Raw genomic sequence first — 17,913 nt, 5'->3', positions numbered from 1 at the left:
TGCTCCACCCGCAGTACCCTGGTTGAGAATCGGCTTTGGGTTAGAGATGCTTGCACTGGCCACTCCACAGGGGTCAGGTGTTCGAGCCCCCTGTGGGTCAGATATCCTGGCTGCTGGCTCATGGTCAACTCAGCCATCCATCCATTTCTTGGTCAGTAAATGAGTACCTAGCTCATAGCTAGGGGGTAAAGAATAGCCGGGGAGAAAGCAATGGCAAACTACCCCACAAAAGAGGCTTGCCAATGAAATCACTGCTCGCAGTGGTACCCTCTATAGGGTCGGACACGACTGAAGGGGAAACTTTACCTTTACTTCATTAATGAATATGATGTATTAATGAATATGATGCATTCATGAATGTATGAAGAGATAATTTTGATTCATGTGCCTGAGCCTTTATGTTACATAGTCCCTTGACTTCATACGATATGACTAGGCAACTTAGAAGGTAGAGAAAAAGAAAACAAGCTATATAAAAACAGGCCAATGTCTTATAAACATAGGTCTTATCATATGACATCATGAATAACTTATTTTCTACCAACTTGGAGGCTTCTGTGCTTCTTTGAGTATTGCTAATTGTTCTAATCATGGTGTCCAGTTTGCATAGAAAATGTTTGTAATGGATGCTACAGTTTTCCAATTTATTTAATACATCTGTTCCTTTGGAATAAAAAAACTTTATCACATCACTTAATAGCCTTTTGCAATTGAAAATTGACTTTACATCTACAGTTCATTTATTCCTTTGTTACGTGAAAGTTTAATTTGAATAGCAGCCCTAAGATTCGCCCAGAAAAGTCCTTGCTTGCTTTTCTCTGCAGGCCACTCCAAGTAGGTTCTCTTGGCCATGAGAGCTTTTAGTTTGTAATACTTTGCGGGAATGATGTAGGGTGGGATTGGTTCTAGCACGAGCAGGATTAAGTTGTTGGCGTTTTCTTGGAATAGCTTGTGATGGGCAAAGTAGAGCTCATAATGACACCATTCGCTCTGCACAAAATTGGGAGACAACACAAAGAGATGGATCTGTAACTTTTCTCAATGCAGTCTATGATGTTCTCTACGATGCTCTTGCCTGCAATGAAGTTCCTCTCATGTTGGCAGATCTGAATAGAACCATCCTCCTTCTCCAAGTTGGGAATCAAGACATTCTTCACCCAGTCCGAGATCGGTGCTCACTATGCGAGGATAAAGGCGTGGAATCTCGAGATGATCCAAGAACATCTCTTTCCAGGCTTATTTTTCCAAATCCTGTGTTTCACTTGAGTCCACTGCCATATCATCTTCAGATACCAAGGGATGTCCAAATAGATGCACAGGCCACAAACGACAGCCACAAAGACCACTGTAATGACTAGAACCACGGCAACCAAAAGCGTGGTGTTGCAGACAAGTTCAGGGACATGAAATTCCTCTAACTGGATTCCTCTTACATCTTCTGGGTATTCACACAAATAAGACTCAGGCCAGCCAACCAAGACCATTAACCCTTGTTTGCTAAGGTCCACGAACTCTCTTATTTCACAGGAACACCTGAAGGGGTTGTGCTCTGCTTTGACTTCTCTGATGTTTTGACAGGTACGGTAGAATTCAGGAGATGGTGCAACGATTGAATTCATCTCTGTATTCAGTAGTCTCAGACTTCTAAACTGACCACATCCAGGAAGATCAGACAGCCGATTAAAAGCCAGATTCAATTCTTCCAAAGCTCTGAGCTCAACCGTCTCTTTGGGGATGCTGGCAATTAGGTTGTTTTGTAGATCAAGCTTTTGAAGGTTGACTGGCAAACAGTGAAAGACCGAATCGGACAACAGGTTCGATGACAAATTCAGTTCAACCAGATTTTCACCCCAGCGGCACCCTTTCTCCTGGGCTTCGTATTGCAATAAATTCTGGCTCATGTCCAAATTTTTCAGAGACTTCATGCGGCTGGTCATGAAACTCACTTTGGTAAGTTTTTTAAATTGATTTGCATGTAAAACAAGCATTTCAAGAAGAGCTAGGTTATTGCACTCGTCAAAAAGTTTGTCTGTGAGACTATTATAAGAAAAACTTAAATAGGTAAAGCGACTGGGTTTTGATGGGCAAACCATATGTATAATATTTGCACTGGAAAGTGTGAGGGCTAAAACGTTCATGTCTGAAAATAGTTTGTATATATCAACTTGGCTAAATATTGTTTCTTTAACGATTGCATCTTTAATTGTCAAAGATCTTAGTAAACTTCCAGAATAATCAGGAGTTCTAATAGAGTAACTTAACTGTGAAACTGATATGTAATATATGTTGAAATGCTCCACGTTGGTTTTCCAAATGTTCTGAAAAACATCAACGAGATTCTTCAAGGTTGTTTTCATATGACTCAGTGTTAAGTTTCGCAGCCTTCCATTTTGGCTGAATTTATGCAGAAGAGTGTTCAAATCACTGACATGGTTATCTTGCATATTTGATAGTTCCAAACCCTCTGTAGTAGTGAGGTCTAGATTCAAGATAATTTGGATTGCTTTATTTTTTGGGAGGATGATCTGAAGGTTCTTTGCGTTGAACGCTGGTAGATTTTCAGCTTTATATTCAGAGAGGTCTTCCAGTTCCAAGAATAGAAAATCCAGTTGTAAAAGAGCAAGAACACGGAAATCTGACTTCTGTATTCTTCTAGCACTAAAGGCAAGATATTCTAGCTTCACCATTTTGCCAAATTCAGAGCACATGGGAATGGATTGAAAATTGTTGTAAGAGAGATTTAAGTGCCTGAGATTTGTAATAGGATAACATGAAACGGTCCTTAGTTGGTTGTGGGATAAATCTACGTATTCTAAATTCTTGTTATATTGGAAAATACTGAAGCTGAGGTCTCGGACAAAATTATGAGTCAGCTTTAGTATGCGCAATTTGGAAAGATAATTAAAATCAGGAGTCCCGAGTTCAGAAATATTATTTTGTGACAAATCCAACACCTCTGTCTGTTCTGGGAGATTCTTAGGAACAGCATCTAGGAACCTCTTTGAGTAGTCTACCATGTATCTATTCTCTGCAGAAAGAAGAATGGCATGGTAAAGAGTTATTGCGATAATGAAAACACAGAAGAAATTCTTGGTTTCCGAACTTTTTTCTGCCATACTGTAAAGTGCTTATGGGTGTTCTGTGTTGTCTTTGCCAGCCACTCAGTCCTGTAAAAAGAATTAAAAGAATTCACATCTAAATATTAAGCACACTAATAGAAATAGTACCTATCAGTGGCGTAACTAGGCAAACTGGAGCCCTGGGCAAAACCTGAGTTTGATGCCCCCCAGGTGTGTGCCCAGTGCAACACACACACCCCGGTCCCCTTGTAGCTATGCCCAGTGACATATCTAGGCAAACTGGAGTTTGGCGCCCCACTCCCCATGGGCAGCCGCCCTCCCTCACTGTGACCAAGCAATGATTTTTTACACCAGGTCATTTCAAAGTCACCATCATATTATAGAACATGCCCCCCAGCTCACAAATCTGAACACAGCAATAGGCCATGCCTCACAGCAGAGATATTTTTTGAAAACATTTTCAAAATGCTTTCAAAATGTTTTATTACTGCTATGAAACCATTTTATGGTGTTGTATCCAGTCCCCCCCCCCCCCGCCCATTGAGAGAAACAGCATCACTTTCAAATGTTATTTAAACTGGGGACCCCAGATTCTCCCTTTAAGGGGGATTTAAAAGGAGAATCTGGGCTCCCTAATTTAAACAAGTGATGCTGGAATCCACCTCCAAACAGCATCATTTTCAATGGTGTTTAAACTTGGGAGCCCAGTTTCTCCTTTTAAATCCACCTTAAAGGGAGAATCTGCAAACAACATTGAAAGTGATGCTATTTGGGGGCTGATTCTCCCCCACCCTGAAACAGCATCACTTTCAATGTTTAAATGCCGGGACCTCAGGATTCTCCCCATACTTAAAATCCGTATGCCAAAGGGGATTTAAAAGGAAAATCTGGGAAATTTGGGGGGGTGCCTGCTGTCAGGGGTGCAATTGTTAAGCTAGCAGCACCAAACTTTCAGGGTATCTTTAGGAGACTCTCCTGATGATACCACCCATGCTTGGTGAAGTTTGGTTCAGGGGGTCCAAAGTTATGGACCCTCAAAGGTGTAGCCCCCATCTCCTATTAGCTCCCATTGGAAACAATGGGTGATGGGGCACCCCCTTTTGGAGTCCATAGCTTTGGACCCCTAGACCAAAATTCACCAAACCTGGGTGGTATCAGTAAGAGACTCTCCTGATGATACCTCCCATGTTTGGTGAAGTTCGGTTCAGGGGGTCCAAAGTTATGGATCCTCAAATGTGTAGCCCCCATCTCCTATTAGCTCCCTTTGGAAACAATGGGGGATGGGGCACCCCTTTTGCGAGTCCATATTGTTGTTGTTTTCTTTTGATTAATTTACAAAGCCCTATTTTTCTACACAGCCGAGGGGGCCCCACAGTATGTAGAAACCCCAGCATTGTTTGTTGGAATTCTTTTTCACAGCTTTTGTGATAATAATTGGGGTTTACCACTTAACTATTCAAAGAACTGATATTTGTTTAATTCAAGATGAATTTGACTTAATTAAGAAAATTAGGTATACTATGCATAACTTAGCAGAAAAACTTTTAACAATGGGGCATAAATGTAATTCTTTTTAAAAACAGTCATTTCAGATATACCCAGGGATGAAACTGTGACCTGTACCCAGTGTTAGAAACGTGGGTCCAAGAACCCTAAAAACACTCTGGACCAATTTGGTGAAGCAGGTAACAAAGCTTTTATTGGTTTAAGGTCTTGCAAGCTCGGGTGTCCACCCAGTGGTAGACACACCCTTCCTTTGTTTTACAACAGTTTATATTTCTTTTTCAGGACCACCCAACCCCTCCCTCACTTCTCCATTGGCTAGGAGATGAGAGGGCCACAGCCTATTACAATTCATCTAGGCATTTTATTTATTTATTTATTTATTTATTTATTTATTTATTTATTTATTTATTTATTTATTATGCTTGTGTACCGCCCTCCCTCACAGGGCTCAGGGCGGTTAACAAGAAAATACGCAGATAGAGCACAAGATTAAATCAATGGATAACCAGAATTAATTAAATAAATAGTTATGGCTCTATACATATTAAAACCAAACCCCATTAAAACACAGCGTTCTAGTACCAAACACAACAGATGGCAACCCACTACTAAATCCCCTAAGCGGAGGGGATGGCAGGATCCACCGATGTTATAAAAGGAGGCCGCCATCAGTGGCCGACCTCCCCAAAGGCCCGGTGGAACAGCTCAGTCTTGCAGGCCCTCTGCGGAACTCATTAAGATCCCGCAGGGCCCTGATAGCTGGAGGGAGAGCGTTCCACCAGGCAGGGGCCAGAGCTGTAAAGGTTCTGGCCCGGGTGGAGGCCAGCCGCATCATTGAGGGGCCAGGGATCAACAGCAGATTGGCTTTCACGCCAATTTATGACTTAATGAAAAGGAGTTCTTGGATCCAAACCAGTGTGTAGACCTGAATATAGTTCCTGGGAAGAAGGTGGGATAAAATAAGTTAGGATTCTAGTATGGCATGCATATGTTCTTGATTTTCCAACATCAAGCTCTGAAACAGTTATCTGATTAGTAATCCAGTCAGATACTGTTTCAATATTGTACTATCATCACTAATAACCTATTCATCATTACCTCTTATAGAAGAGTATTTCACTCTGAAATAGAAAATTGTTCATTGGAAGATTTCCCTCAGTTGTTCCATTTCAGGCCTCATGGGAGCAGGGTGCATCTCTCAGAATATTTTAATTATCTTCTTTTCTTGGCCTTCACGCCAAGCTGCCTGGCAAGTCTGATTCAGAAAAAAGAAGAAACAGTTGATATAAACATAAATAGCCAGGGAGGAAAGGTGGGATTAAGATATGGTACATAGACTTGGCACAAGGTTGTGGCCATGTGTAGGTGTAGCGAGAAAGAAACAGACGATAGCACCAGAGCATAGGATTCTCAATAAAGGGTTTAAATCATGGGTGGAAAGGTGCCAACTAGACATGGGGGGGCAGGGATCACAGTGAGAGTAGTTCAGCAAGGGAATCGGAGGTGGTGAGCTTCCCCTCACTGGCAGTCTTCAAGTAGTAATTGGATTATCACTTGTCAGGGATGCTTTAGGCCACAGGTGTCAAACAGGGGTGTAGGCTAAGTGACCTTCAGATATTTATGGACTATAAGTTCCCCATCATCCCTCCGCTTTCAGCATAGGGGATGATGGGGAACTATGAGTCCATAACATCTGGCAGAACATGGTCACAGTCTGACACCTATGCTTTAGGCTGACTCTGAATTGGACTAGATGGCCTGAATTGGACTAGATAGCCTCTTCCAACTCTATGGTGCTGTGATTCTATGAAACGATTGAACGGAAATGAAAGAAGCAAAAGAGACAGAAGCCAGAGGGCTGAACTCCATAATAACACTTTTTCCAGATCTCATTGACAGGTGAGGCCGGTTCCACACAGGAATGTTTCCCTGAACGGTACACATTGTGCCCTCAGTATCTGTAGGAGTTTCCACACAACGAAGGTGCTTTAGTTGGAAGCTTTACAAAAAACATTATTTGTTGCAATTTAAAGGGAGATTACTGGGCTGGGTTGCTGGGTTTCTAGTTTTGGGCTGGACAGTATTGTCCCTTTCTGTCCAATAAATAAACTGATAGATTTAATTTTTTTGAATTAAATAAAGTTGATAAATTTGATAAAATACAGTTGGATTAAATAAAGTTAAGTAAGCATTCAACCACTGCAGCCAAGCTCCACGCATGTGCTCTTCTGTTCCTCTGTGAGCTGCAACACCCCACATCGGCGTAGGAGGCAGTAAGGTTTGAAAAGAACCAAGTCGCCATCCAGCAGCCAGGATCAACTGAAGAAAGGTGGAAAGGGAGAAACTTTTATGGCTGACCAACTGGCTTTAGCCAACCATGGTGAGTAGATGGTGGCAGGACTGATTCAAATCCCATTCTGCCATGATTACCTTGGGCCAAAATACATTTTAGATCACTTGCAGGTGATATAAACTCAAACCTTTTTAAAGACAACTTTCAATTCTACTGGTTCAAAGTCATTGAGAACAAAGTCAGAACCATAGGATTTGATTTGGACAATGTTGGGACTGATAGTGAACTGCATATTTTCAATCAGATCCGCGAAAGACTGAGGGATCTGGAACATCATCAAGTTCTATCCAACAAGAGGCTGTCATGTCTGCTCTCGCTCCTCGGGCTGAATACAACCAAGTTACAGAGCAAGAGCTAAATATCTCTCATCTCTGTTATCCATTAACCAACGTCGTGCATTCATGCTAGCACGCCTCAATATCTCTCCCATCGAAGCCTGAAACTTCAGGGAGATAATTTCCGAATCCTAAACATCAGAGACTATAGTCAGCTATGTGATGTGGATCTATAGGAAACCATAACTCATATTCGCTTCTTGAATCCCATAGTTCACAGTAACTCATGCATGATTTTGAATTCACCCTCTTGCTGCTTCCAAGACTTGAGCAACTCCAAGTTCCAGACCACTTTCGCTTTCTGCTAAGCGAGACTGTAATCCATGCGATCACCTTGGCAGTGGCTAAATTCTTGGAAAGCATTACATTTTAAACTACCTCGTGATTTAAAATGTTTTAAAAAAGTTTTTCTCGCTTTCTCTTTTAAATGGAAATATGCTAATAATTTATATGCCATTAAAGGTTAAAATGAAATGAAAATGATTACCTTGGGCCAGTCACACACTATACCTAACCTAACTTACCTCAGATGGTAAGATGTGAGGATAAAATGGAGGAGTAGAGGGTAAAAGCACCCCCACTCTTCGCCAGTCCCCACTGAGGAAAGCATGCAGGGCATATATCAGCGGTAGCTGTAACCCATGGCCTGCGGGTGCCAGGAGGTGGCACTCAGGAAACCTTTCAGTGGGCACGCCTCCATTCATAATGTGGGGTGGGGAGGAAATCACCCCCCACACCAGAGGTGGGATCCAACCAGTTCTCACCACTTCTCTAAAAGTGGTTACTAATTTTTTTTGAGTGCCAAGAAGGGGTTACTAAAGCAACCTCCCTGCCCAATAGGGACTGGAGGTGCGTGTGTGCGGCGGCGCCACTGTTTGAATCCCACCACCATCGGAACCTGTTATTAAAATTTTTGGATCCCACCACACACATCTGTGGCCGGGCTCAGCCGATCCTTACCCAAGGAGGTGCTTATTGGTTGCTGGCAATGGGGCTCGCTTCTGAAGGTAGAACCCTCCTAGGGTCAAGTGAGGATTCACCCATTCAAAGCCGCTGCATGGTTGTTTCAATTAAGCTTACTCCTGAGCATCGAAGGCGCACCAGAGCCCACTATTTTTTCTAAATCTGAAACTCCTTAGTAATTAGGTTAAATTCGTTGGGTTTCCCTTTGCAATGGGGCCAAGTGGGTTTTGGGTTGCAATTTGGGCACTCGGCCTCGAAAAGGTTCGCCATCACTGGTATATATAAAATAAATAAAATCCTTCTGCACATAGATAACTGCATGTCATGGAGAAAAATCTCTAGCTAGGACTTTTGTGTAGCTAGGACATGCTCGTTTCCTTTACATGTTCGGTGCAAAAATCTCTGCACATATATTAGTACTGTGTTATGTGCCTCCCCGCCCCCCGCAAAAGTCTGAATAAAGGTGGGAGGAGGACAAGCTGAAAGACCATGAACCATCAGCTGTGGCAAAATCGGTGCCATGCTGAAATATACATTGACATGTTATTCCTTGTCCTCTAGAGACCATTATATGATCAGGAACTCAGTGCTTTCCTTTTCAGAAGCTATAAAATAGCAGTATAAAAACCTTCACCAATTTCAGCTTAGGATTTCTAATTGCTGCACTACCATTTAAAACTAGGAAATACTCATATGTATTTGTATGAATTCAATGGAAAGGTCTTCCTCCCAACATTCCACCCACTCCCCCGGCCACCTTCCCCGAACCCAGGAGCAAGCCAGTGGGGGGCAGGTTGCCGTGTGCTGCCTCACTGGCCCGGCCCAACCCTCCCCACTCCCTCATTCGCCCTCTCCCAGGCCCTCAACAGCTACCCAGGATGGCGAGGCAGTGGCAGGTTGCCATGCTCTGCTTCACTGGCACTGGCCCAACCACAACCATCCCACTTCTTCACCCACCCACTCCCAGCCTGGCCCAAGCCTTCTCTTTCCAGCCTCCCTCCCAAACAGCAAGCTGCCCTGCCAACCCAGCCCAACACCCCCCCCCACTCCCCTGCACCCCCTCTCATCACCCCCCCCAAACCAAGCCGGGACCAGCAGGGCATCATGGACACCAAGCCACCCTCTCCGCCAGACCCAGCACATGCCTCCCTAATTCCCTGCAAGGCTTCTCCCACCCCTAAAGATCAAGCCAGCCCTGGCGGGGCATTCACTAGATCCAGGAGGAGCCCCCCCCCCCACCTTCCCCCTATGTTTTAATGTACAAGAGCATAAATAAATGTATATCTTTTCAACAAGTAGCCTAGTATTGAAGGGATTGCCAAATTTATATATCAAGTCCTTTTCGTATTTTGAATTGTGACTGGTATTTTTTTTAGTTCAATTAGATCAGGGGTTTGCAACCTCGCGTGTCTCAGATAGCCTGATTGACTTCACAATTCCCATCAGTCCTCGTTAGCATGGAGCCAATTCTTTGACAGCCCCTGCCAGCATGGCCAATTGGCCATGCTGGCAGGGGCTGATGGGAATTGTAGTTCAATTCTGGCCTCTACGGGCAGGGCTGATGGAATTGTAGTTCATGAAATATCCTGAGAGTCAAGAGGTTGCAGACCCTGGGCTTAATTAGATATTACTGTGTAGTGGTCCATTAATTTTTTTCCTTTTCCTTTCTTTTTCTGTCTGAGGAAAAATAATATCAAAAAATGTAATTATCCAGGAGGAAGTTTTAAAATCCTTGCGGGGAAATGGCCCTTGATTGAATCCCTCCGGGAGTAGTGTTTTGCATGATTTGATGGAGAAGTTGGCCTGTATTCCTTTTCTCCCTGGTGGGACTTACTACCCTTTGATATCACTTTAATTCAGGCTCCTTTTATCAATTCTAAGCCAAAACTCAGGTGTACAGGTGTACAAAAAGGGGAACAAGCCGTAACAAAACGGGAGCACCTGTGGGGTGAGTGTGTTGGAGGCTTCACTACTCTATCGATGGTATATCACACTGGTTCATACTGTCCCTCTGCCAGGCTACAGCAAAGTTTCCCAAATCAGGATCTCTGGCTTTATATCAAGTTCTACTATAAAGATGGACAAGCACATGTGTGGTTTTCACAACCAACGATAACAGTCATGTTCACTCGTGAAGCTTGTGTACCAAAACGCATGCTGAGTCAGTTTCACTGGCACGCTTTGAAATTTTACAAATGTTTCCCCAAGCCGATGATCACCTTACATACATCTAAAGAGCAAATCTTACCACTCTACCTTATGCGTAACCCTCAGCAAATAGAACATTATTTCATAACAACTACATGCCAGGAAAGGATGGTATTAATCAAAGCAAAGTCAGCATTTCCCCAGTGGTGAAATCGAGGCTGCCTCTCCAGTTGATGATTTGAAATGACCACGGCGCAAAGCCTGCTTAGATTAAAATAAGGTGGCACATTTTGGTAGGTTGCAAGATTTCATCATGATGAAATTTAAGCACAAAAGCAGAACTTGTTTAACTGAGTTAAAAATAAACCGAGGTTTTACAGGAAACTGGGGCATTACTTCCTCATTTAAAAAAAATATATATCTTATGCCAGACGCTTGATTGCAGGAGTTGTCGTCTCCAAAATACTGCAGGTGCTTGCTAGCTCTCTTTTCCTGCCTTCCTCTCTTCTGGCTTCCTCCTCCTTTCCAGGGTGCCTTCTAGGGTCAACCTTCTATCTTTAACACACTCACCACCACCTTATAACTCCTTTCTCCTCCCATTTCCAGGACATACTGGTTGCCTAATGAAGATAAACTTGATGGCTAGCAGACTGCTGTGCCAATGTTTTCTCTTTTAGAATGAGTAAAATGCCACATTTTCCAATGAGAAGTTTGGGAAATCATTGGAAAGAACCTCCTATCAAGTATTTTCTGAGAAAAACCTTGTCTTACAAAACATTTCACTCCTTCCAAATGTACAGCATGAAAATAGTCTTAGTTTTTCCAGTAGAAAAATGGGGACGTTTTGGTTAGTGCTGGGTGGGTGGATGGGTGGGGGATTCTGATACTGTAGGCATGGAATCACAAAATCAGGAAGATGGAAGGGGCCACATGGGCCAACCCTCCACTCAATGCAGGATCAATCGAAAGCATCCCTGATCCAGGTGTTGCTCGAAAACAGCTGGTGAAGAGGGAGCTCACATAGGCAACATTTTCAAGAATTATTGTTTAAATGTAAATAATTTTCACAACAGTTAAGATGCAATAATGTGTTTAATGATCATACATTATTAAAGAGTTCAGTAAAAGTTCAGCTGAATGTCCAAACATGCTAACAGGCCTACCTACTTGGACTATGAAAGATTTTCTGAACAAATAATACTTCCTTTGGTTTACTACAGAATTTGCTATCCACCTTCAACTGTTTTCATACTTATCATATGCCAAAAATTTAAAATAATGTTTTCATGATAGCCCTAGGAATACAGCAGTTTTCACCCTTTGCCTTTATCTAGCATTCAAAGTATTTTCTTATAGGCAAACCTCCTAATTTATATTTTTGTAATCCCATATATAGACCAACTAGTACGATTTTATATGCTAAGTTATAATAAATGCATTTTATGTTGTTCAATCAGTTTAAAAAAATAGGTGTAATAAGGAAGTGATTTGCATGTATTTAAATTTCCCCCATTTTTCCTAGAAGAAAGAAGCGTCCTTCCTAGATTCAAAATTTCCAGAAATGTTACGTCTCTAATCTTGATCACTGCTGATTTTGTATTATTCATCTAATATATTGCTAGTATTGAAAAATACTAGTATTGAAAAATACTAGAATCAAGACAGTGTCTAACCAGCTCCACACAAACACAGGATGACCATAGACAAGGAAACAGTATACTAAAGGATACCTTCTATTCAGATGCTCCCACCAGTGATCCTTGCTATCTCCATTGTCACTCCCATGCCATAGACTCCATTGTTACTCATAATTTCTTATTCAGATGCCCTCAACCATTGGACCTGGTTGCCTCTCTTTGTTACTCACAGACAATGTTTCTTCACTCAATCTTGGACACTCCAACAGATATATGTACTCCACTTGCTTTCCCAACATCAGATCCTCTGAAGATGCCAGCCACAGATGCAGGCGAAACGTCAGGAAACAGCCCGGAAACCACACAGCACCCAAGTGATTCCGGCCGTGAAAGCCTTCGACAATATATTGCTATAGTGTTTGTACTTCTATAGACCTGCATTTTCTATCTTTAATTCCATTGTTCAGGCAAGGGTAAGCAGAAATAAAAATAAGATAAAAGAGTACAAGATAATATGTGCAACAGGACAAGGATACTCATATATGGAGTGGGACTTTTTTTTTAACCAGTGTGGTGTCATCTTTGAAGAAAGTAGTAATGAACCATTAAAGCGCACTGGTTTTATTCTTTCAAGAATGTAACAGATTTAGCTTCTCCTCCAGAATAAACAATAGCCCCCTCTCCTGTAAACAACCTTTGTATTCTGCAATGCATGCAAAAAGGTAAAATGTTTTTTTCTGTTGACTGAATTGCTCATGGGTAAAAGTATTGTCCTTAAACAATAATGTCTACATTTTAAAATTATTCCCTTGTCAAATAGGTGCTCTGGTTTCCACCAGAGCTAATGACTCATTGGGCCCTGCTGTAAAGCTATTCAAAGAAAAGGGTTAATATAACAAAGCTGTTGTTAGGAAGAGCCGGATGCTAGGAATCTCATACCTCCAAAGTCCTCCTGAGTAACTTACAGAGACATTTTGTCACCCTGGGTATTCCTCCCACGGTATAATTATGCCACTTTGATCAGCACTTGGAAGGATGAGAACCATATATTCTGTTGTCAAAACATCTCCCGGATTCCATAACAAGGTATCTCACATGGGGTCAAACGGACACCTAAATTACCTTGTTGCCTTATTTTAATGTAAAATTCCACTTACCAGGGGAGAGCACCTAGGGCAAAGGCCTTATCGATATGATGAAGGGACTTTCACATGCACTGATATGTAAAGGGGAGGGTGTATTTGACCTCACCGATGATACTGTGATAATGCTGACTTTATGACTCTGTAAACCACATGAAACCTGGAAACCCATGGTATCCTGGGCTTCTGCCTAACTGAAAATTGGCCCTGCAGCAACAATAAGCATTTCTTTTGTTTTACCCTACCTCTCACCTCTTGGGCTCCATTTGAGCCAGGCCTCAGGAGAACATAACTAATGTAAAAATTCCTAGACACATCAACAGGACATGGGGAAGGGATTTCTGTGCTTGTTTCTAGGCGTTGCCAGGCACGCTGCCAAGGTTTGGCATGGCACCCCTTGGGTTTTGATTTACTAAAACACCCATCTTCACCTCATGGTGAACAAAAGGGGGTTAGCCCTGAAGTAATGAGTACAAATAAAAAAGGTTTGTCGCCTTCTTTTCTGACAGGACTCGTGTTCTTCAAACGATCAACTAGGAGGTCACCAGCAAAACCTTTTTCTATTATTGCATCAGTTTGCAGGGAAGGGCTTCAACTGCTGAAAACTCTTTTGTTCGTAGCTAATTCCCTATCTCATCCAGGAGCCAATGGGGGTATTAAACCAGCCATAAGATTTGACACCGGTGCCACCCAGCCTCAGATCTGGATCATCTGTGACATGTACGTGAGTTGAACTTTGCCAGTAGAGGAGCATCCAGGCTAGCTAGTAGGTTCTAGTCCCACTCTTTGGTGTTCAAAGGTGTTCATAGATTATAATTCTTTATCAGGCCCTCTGCCAGTATTTGGCCATGCTGAACAGGCTGATAGAATTGTAGTCCATGAACATCTTACCAGCAGTTGACACCCTGGTGTAGAATACTCAAATACCTTGCAGCAGGAATGATAAGGGCTCAGTCCTACATTGATGCAGAATAATGCAAAATTTCAAACTGTTTCCAGTGTACTCTTGAAGCTGTAGCTAGCTCTGGCAAAATCCACTTGTAAAATAGTTGGTGAAAGTGGTTTGAAAACGTGACATTTTTATGTGGTGCTGGAAGGGGCCACAGTCTCCGGGTGCAACATGAGGATCCCCGGTGTGAGGGCTGCAGAGATCAGTTCTCCTTGAGCAAATGGGTGCTCTGGACTCTGGAGGGTGGATTTTGAGGCACTGTACCCAAGGTCCCTCTGCTTCCCAGGCTGTCCCCAAATCTCAAGGCATTTCCCAGCCAGGATACTGGACAACTCCAATCCCCACCCTCTTCATGGCCAGGGAGGACCTGGAAACCCTACGTCAGTCCTGGCTGATACTCTTTGCCATCATGATGGGGGAACCTGGCTAATAGTACCTTCCAGAGCAATGCCCAACTAGGAACTGTCCTAATAAAACAGTTTGCTCCCGCATTTGATGCAATTTTTTTTAGTTCAACAAGGCAAATTGTGGGAGTTCCAAATCCTTGTCCTCCACATTCCCGTCAAAGCAACAGAATCTCCTCTTCCTCTGCATCATCGGCTTGCCACAAACATGCTGGGAAGTTTTCAGAACATTCCCAAGAGAAACTGAAACCAGGTGAAAGCCAATACAGAACTAGTTGTGCAAGTAAATGTTGATGTGTGCTAGAGAATTTCTCGAACGCAGCAGCAAAGGCAATGGCAGCTTTTTCAGCAGCGGCGAACAGGAAAGCACACTGTGGTACTAACTACAAGCACAGTTAAGAATCGAATCAACAGGGCTTTTTCCCGTCAACCAATCAATCCTTGTTTGTTACAAGCACAGCTCAGCCAAGATTGATCTCTAGAGGCAGTCGTCAACACATTTACATACAGTAACATTTCAGAGCCATAGAACAGGCTGATTTCAGAGCGCAGACAGAATAAAAATACTTTTCTTTAGAAAGAGGGATGAGATATATATATATATATATATATATATATATATATATATATATATATATATATATATATATATATATATATATATATACACATACATATACATACATGTATATGTATATGTATATAACAATAATATGTCAATGTATATCGTATTATATGTGTGTATGTATGTATGTATGTGTATGTATATATATATATATATATATATATATATATATATATATATATATATATATATCACTTTTCATATATATATATATATATATATATATATATATATATATATATATATATATATATTTTTTTTTACAAGCTTGTAATCCTTGAGAAAAGAATCTGGAAGACAGCAGAGGAAATACGTTTTGCAAATTCTCTAGATGCTAAACTATGCAGAAAGTTCTGCTACTGTTGTTAACTGGTTAATGAGGGGAAGGGGGGGGAAATATTGTGAGGAAGTTAGCAAAGGAAGAAAAGACTTCTAAAGGAAACGAGAACTGAAGAAGAAACTGCCTGTCATCTCTTTACCTGCTTCGCTGTGAGGGAACGGGTGCTTTCCTCTTTAACTGCAGGCAAAACGAAATGCACAAGCACAAAAAGGGGACAGGCCCACCAGCAGCTCTGTGAGCACTTAAACCACTTCTTGATGGGAACAAGGAAGCCATTCCTGGTCACCCTGGGGTTGGTGGGAGGGCCAGACAGAAACAACTCGCCCTCTTCCTTCTCACAAAGAATTTGAGGCTGGCTTGGTATTCATTTTGAGTTTTTTTTGGCTTCAAATATGAGGAAGTTGTGTCACTGGCTTACAAAAAAAACTCCCCTTCTGGAGTTTCTGTTCCTTTGTCTTTACAATACTAAGTATGACCACATAAAGCTGGGTTTTAGTAATAATTACGGACTCTCTTTTTCTTCTCCTTCCATCCCTACCCTCGACACACACTTTTCCGTATTTCTGTTCAAGAGACACTTCGAGAGTTTTTGTTTCAAGGGCAGAGCTAGGGAACAAAAGGAAATAAATGAAAAATACACAGGCAGCTACTTCTTACCCGCTTTATCTCATCCTGTGGAATTCCCCTTTGGTTATATAATCCATGTAGCTGGTAGCACAATAAATACTTTAGCTTAGCTAGACACACTTTCTGGAGCATGACATCCATACAATGAACTCAGTAGGACTTGCTCGTGTAAATCAGGTGATCAGGCTGCAACTGAAAGCAGATGTCCTGTCTAATTTTTTTCCTTGATTTCCCTTGATTAACCCTATACAGACACAGGTCTTCTATCACATGCTATGCTCAACATTTTAAAAAATTATTACTGAAGATTTATCAGAGAAAATTCACAAAAGGGTCAAACTATGTGGTAAAGTGTTGGCTGATAAACCACACTTCTCAGCCACAGCGAATCAAACTTCAGAGGTATTTATGATACTTTATTATTTATTTATTTTATTAGATTTTTATACCGCCCCATCCCCGAAGGGCTCTGGGCGGTGTACAACATATAAAAATACAATATAAAACAAGTAAACATTTAAAGCAGCGATAAAAATTTCCAGTTCTTGTTCCAATTATATAAAAAGCTCAGCAAATTAAAATGGTGTCCAGCATTCCTATAGTAAAAAGTCCCTCCCCCCTTAAAGAGGGAGGCATGGCGAGTCACATTAGATGACAGGTGGCCCAGATGTCAGGGCCGAAGAAAGGGGGCACCATTAGCGGTTGGTTCCTCCATTCCTCCACAAATTATTGCGAGAAATGCTAGGGTGCTCATAATGGGAGAACTAAAAGGAAGGGACTGGATGGCATAATATCTTAACATGATCACAGTATGACATCAACCATTAGATACCACCAGCTTAGATGGACTGAAATAGTCAGTTTCATGAACACTGCAGAAAGAACTGCAAGGAACATTGTTCAATCTTCCCTGATGGTAAAGTGAAGAAAAACAGAGCCCAACTTAGGTATAAGGGAAGGGGGTGAATTTCTTCTGCTGATTTAGTTTCTCTTCCCCCACTGCATCACCAATAACATACAGAAAAGGAAATACGTAATGACACAATTTTATGCATCATTTTCACAATGAATTACAATGTGTAGGAAAATGCTGATAGAATGCTTTTATCACAGATTCCTTTTTCTAAGCATTAATAGGCAGATGCACGAAGTCAGGTGGACCCAAACGTGAAAAGAGGAGTCCAGGAATACCTGTACCAGACTGCAAATTCATCATGAAGACCATGGTCTTCGTATGTCATTTCAAAAATAAAATAGAAATTGTTATGACTTATAAGGTGGCATTTATGGGATGGAGCCAGGAGCCAGAATGTGTCAAAAAAGTGGAGCTGCCCGAAGATATCCTTGGACTAATCACAGTTCCCTCAGAACTCAATCAGCCCCGCCTACCTCATAGGGCAGTGATGGCGAACCTTTTCGAAACCGAGTGCCCAAACTGCAACCCAAAACCCACTTATTTATTGCAAAGTGCCAATTTAACCTGAATACTGAGGTTTTAGTTTAGAAAAAACGGTTTGCTCCAAGGCGCATGTTACTCCAGAGTAAGCTTGGTGGTAGTCGGTAGCTTTGCTTTGAAGCAACCGTGCATCTCTTCCAACTGGTGAATCACGACCCTAGGAGGGTTTACTCAGAAGCAAGCCCCATTGCCAGCAATCGAGCTTAATCCCAGGTAAAGTATTGCACTTTTGTTCTTCGCATGAAAATCAGTGGGGTTTAACAGGGTCACCTACACTGCTTCCCCCAAACTTGGTCTTAGGTTTAATGCTAATAATCGAGCCCAGTGGCCCAGGCCAGCCTAGATGTG

At 42.0% G+C, this 17,913-nt stretch overlaps 1 protein-coding gene across 1 annotated transcript; it reads right to left on the bottom strand.

Moving 5' to 3' along the window:
• Window positions 1–630: 630 nt before the first annotated feature.
• Window positions 631–17,556, bottom strand: LOC125439787 (toll-like receptor 6). Its single transcript, XM_048509005.1, is given in 4 exon segments — window positions 631–1,020; window positions 1,023–3,167; window positions 5,685–5,841; window positions 16,140–17,556. Coding segments are annotated over 2 exon segments (2,385 nt in total). The 5' UTR covers window positions 3,117–3,167; window positions 5,685–5,841; window positions 16,140–17,556; the 3' UTR covers window positions 631–729.
• Window positions 17,557–17,913: the final 357 nt, after the last annotated feature.

Source organism: Sphaerodactylus townsendi, linkage group LG10, assembly GCF_021028975.2.
Source record: "Sphaerodactylus townsendi isolate TG3544 linkage group LG10, MPM_Stown_v2.3, whole genome shotgun sequence".
In the NCBI taxonomy this organism is placed as follows: Eukaryota; Metazoa; Chordata; class Lepidosauria; order Squamata; family Sphaerodactylidae; genus Sphaerodactylus; species Sphaerodactylus townsendi.
This window is presented reverse-complemented; position numbering and strand designations above follow the sequence as displayed.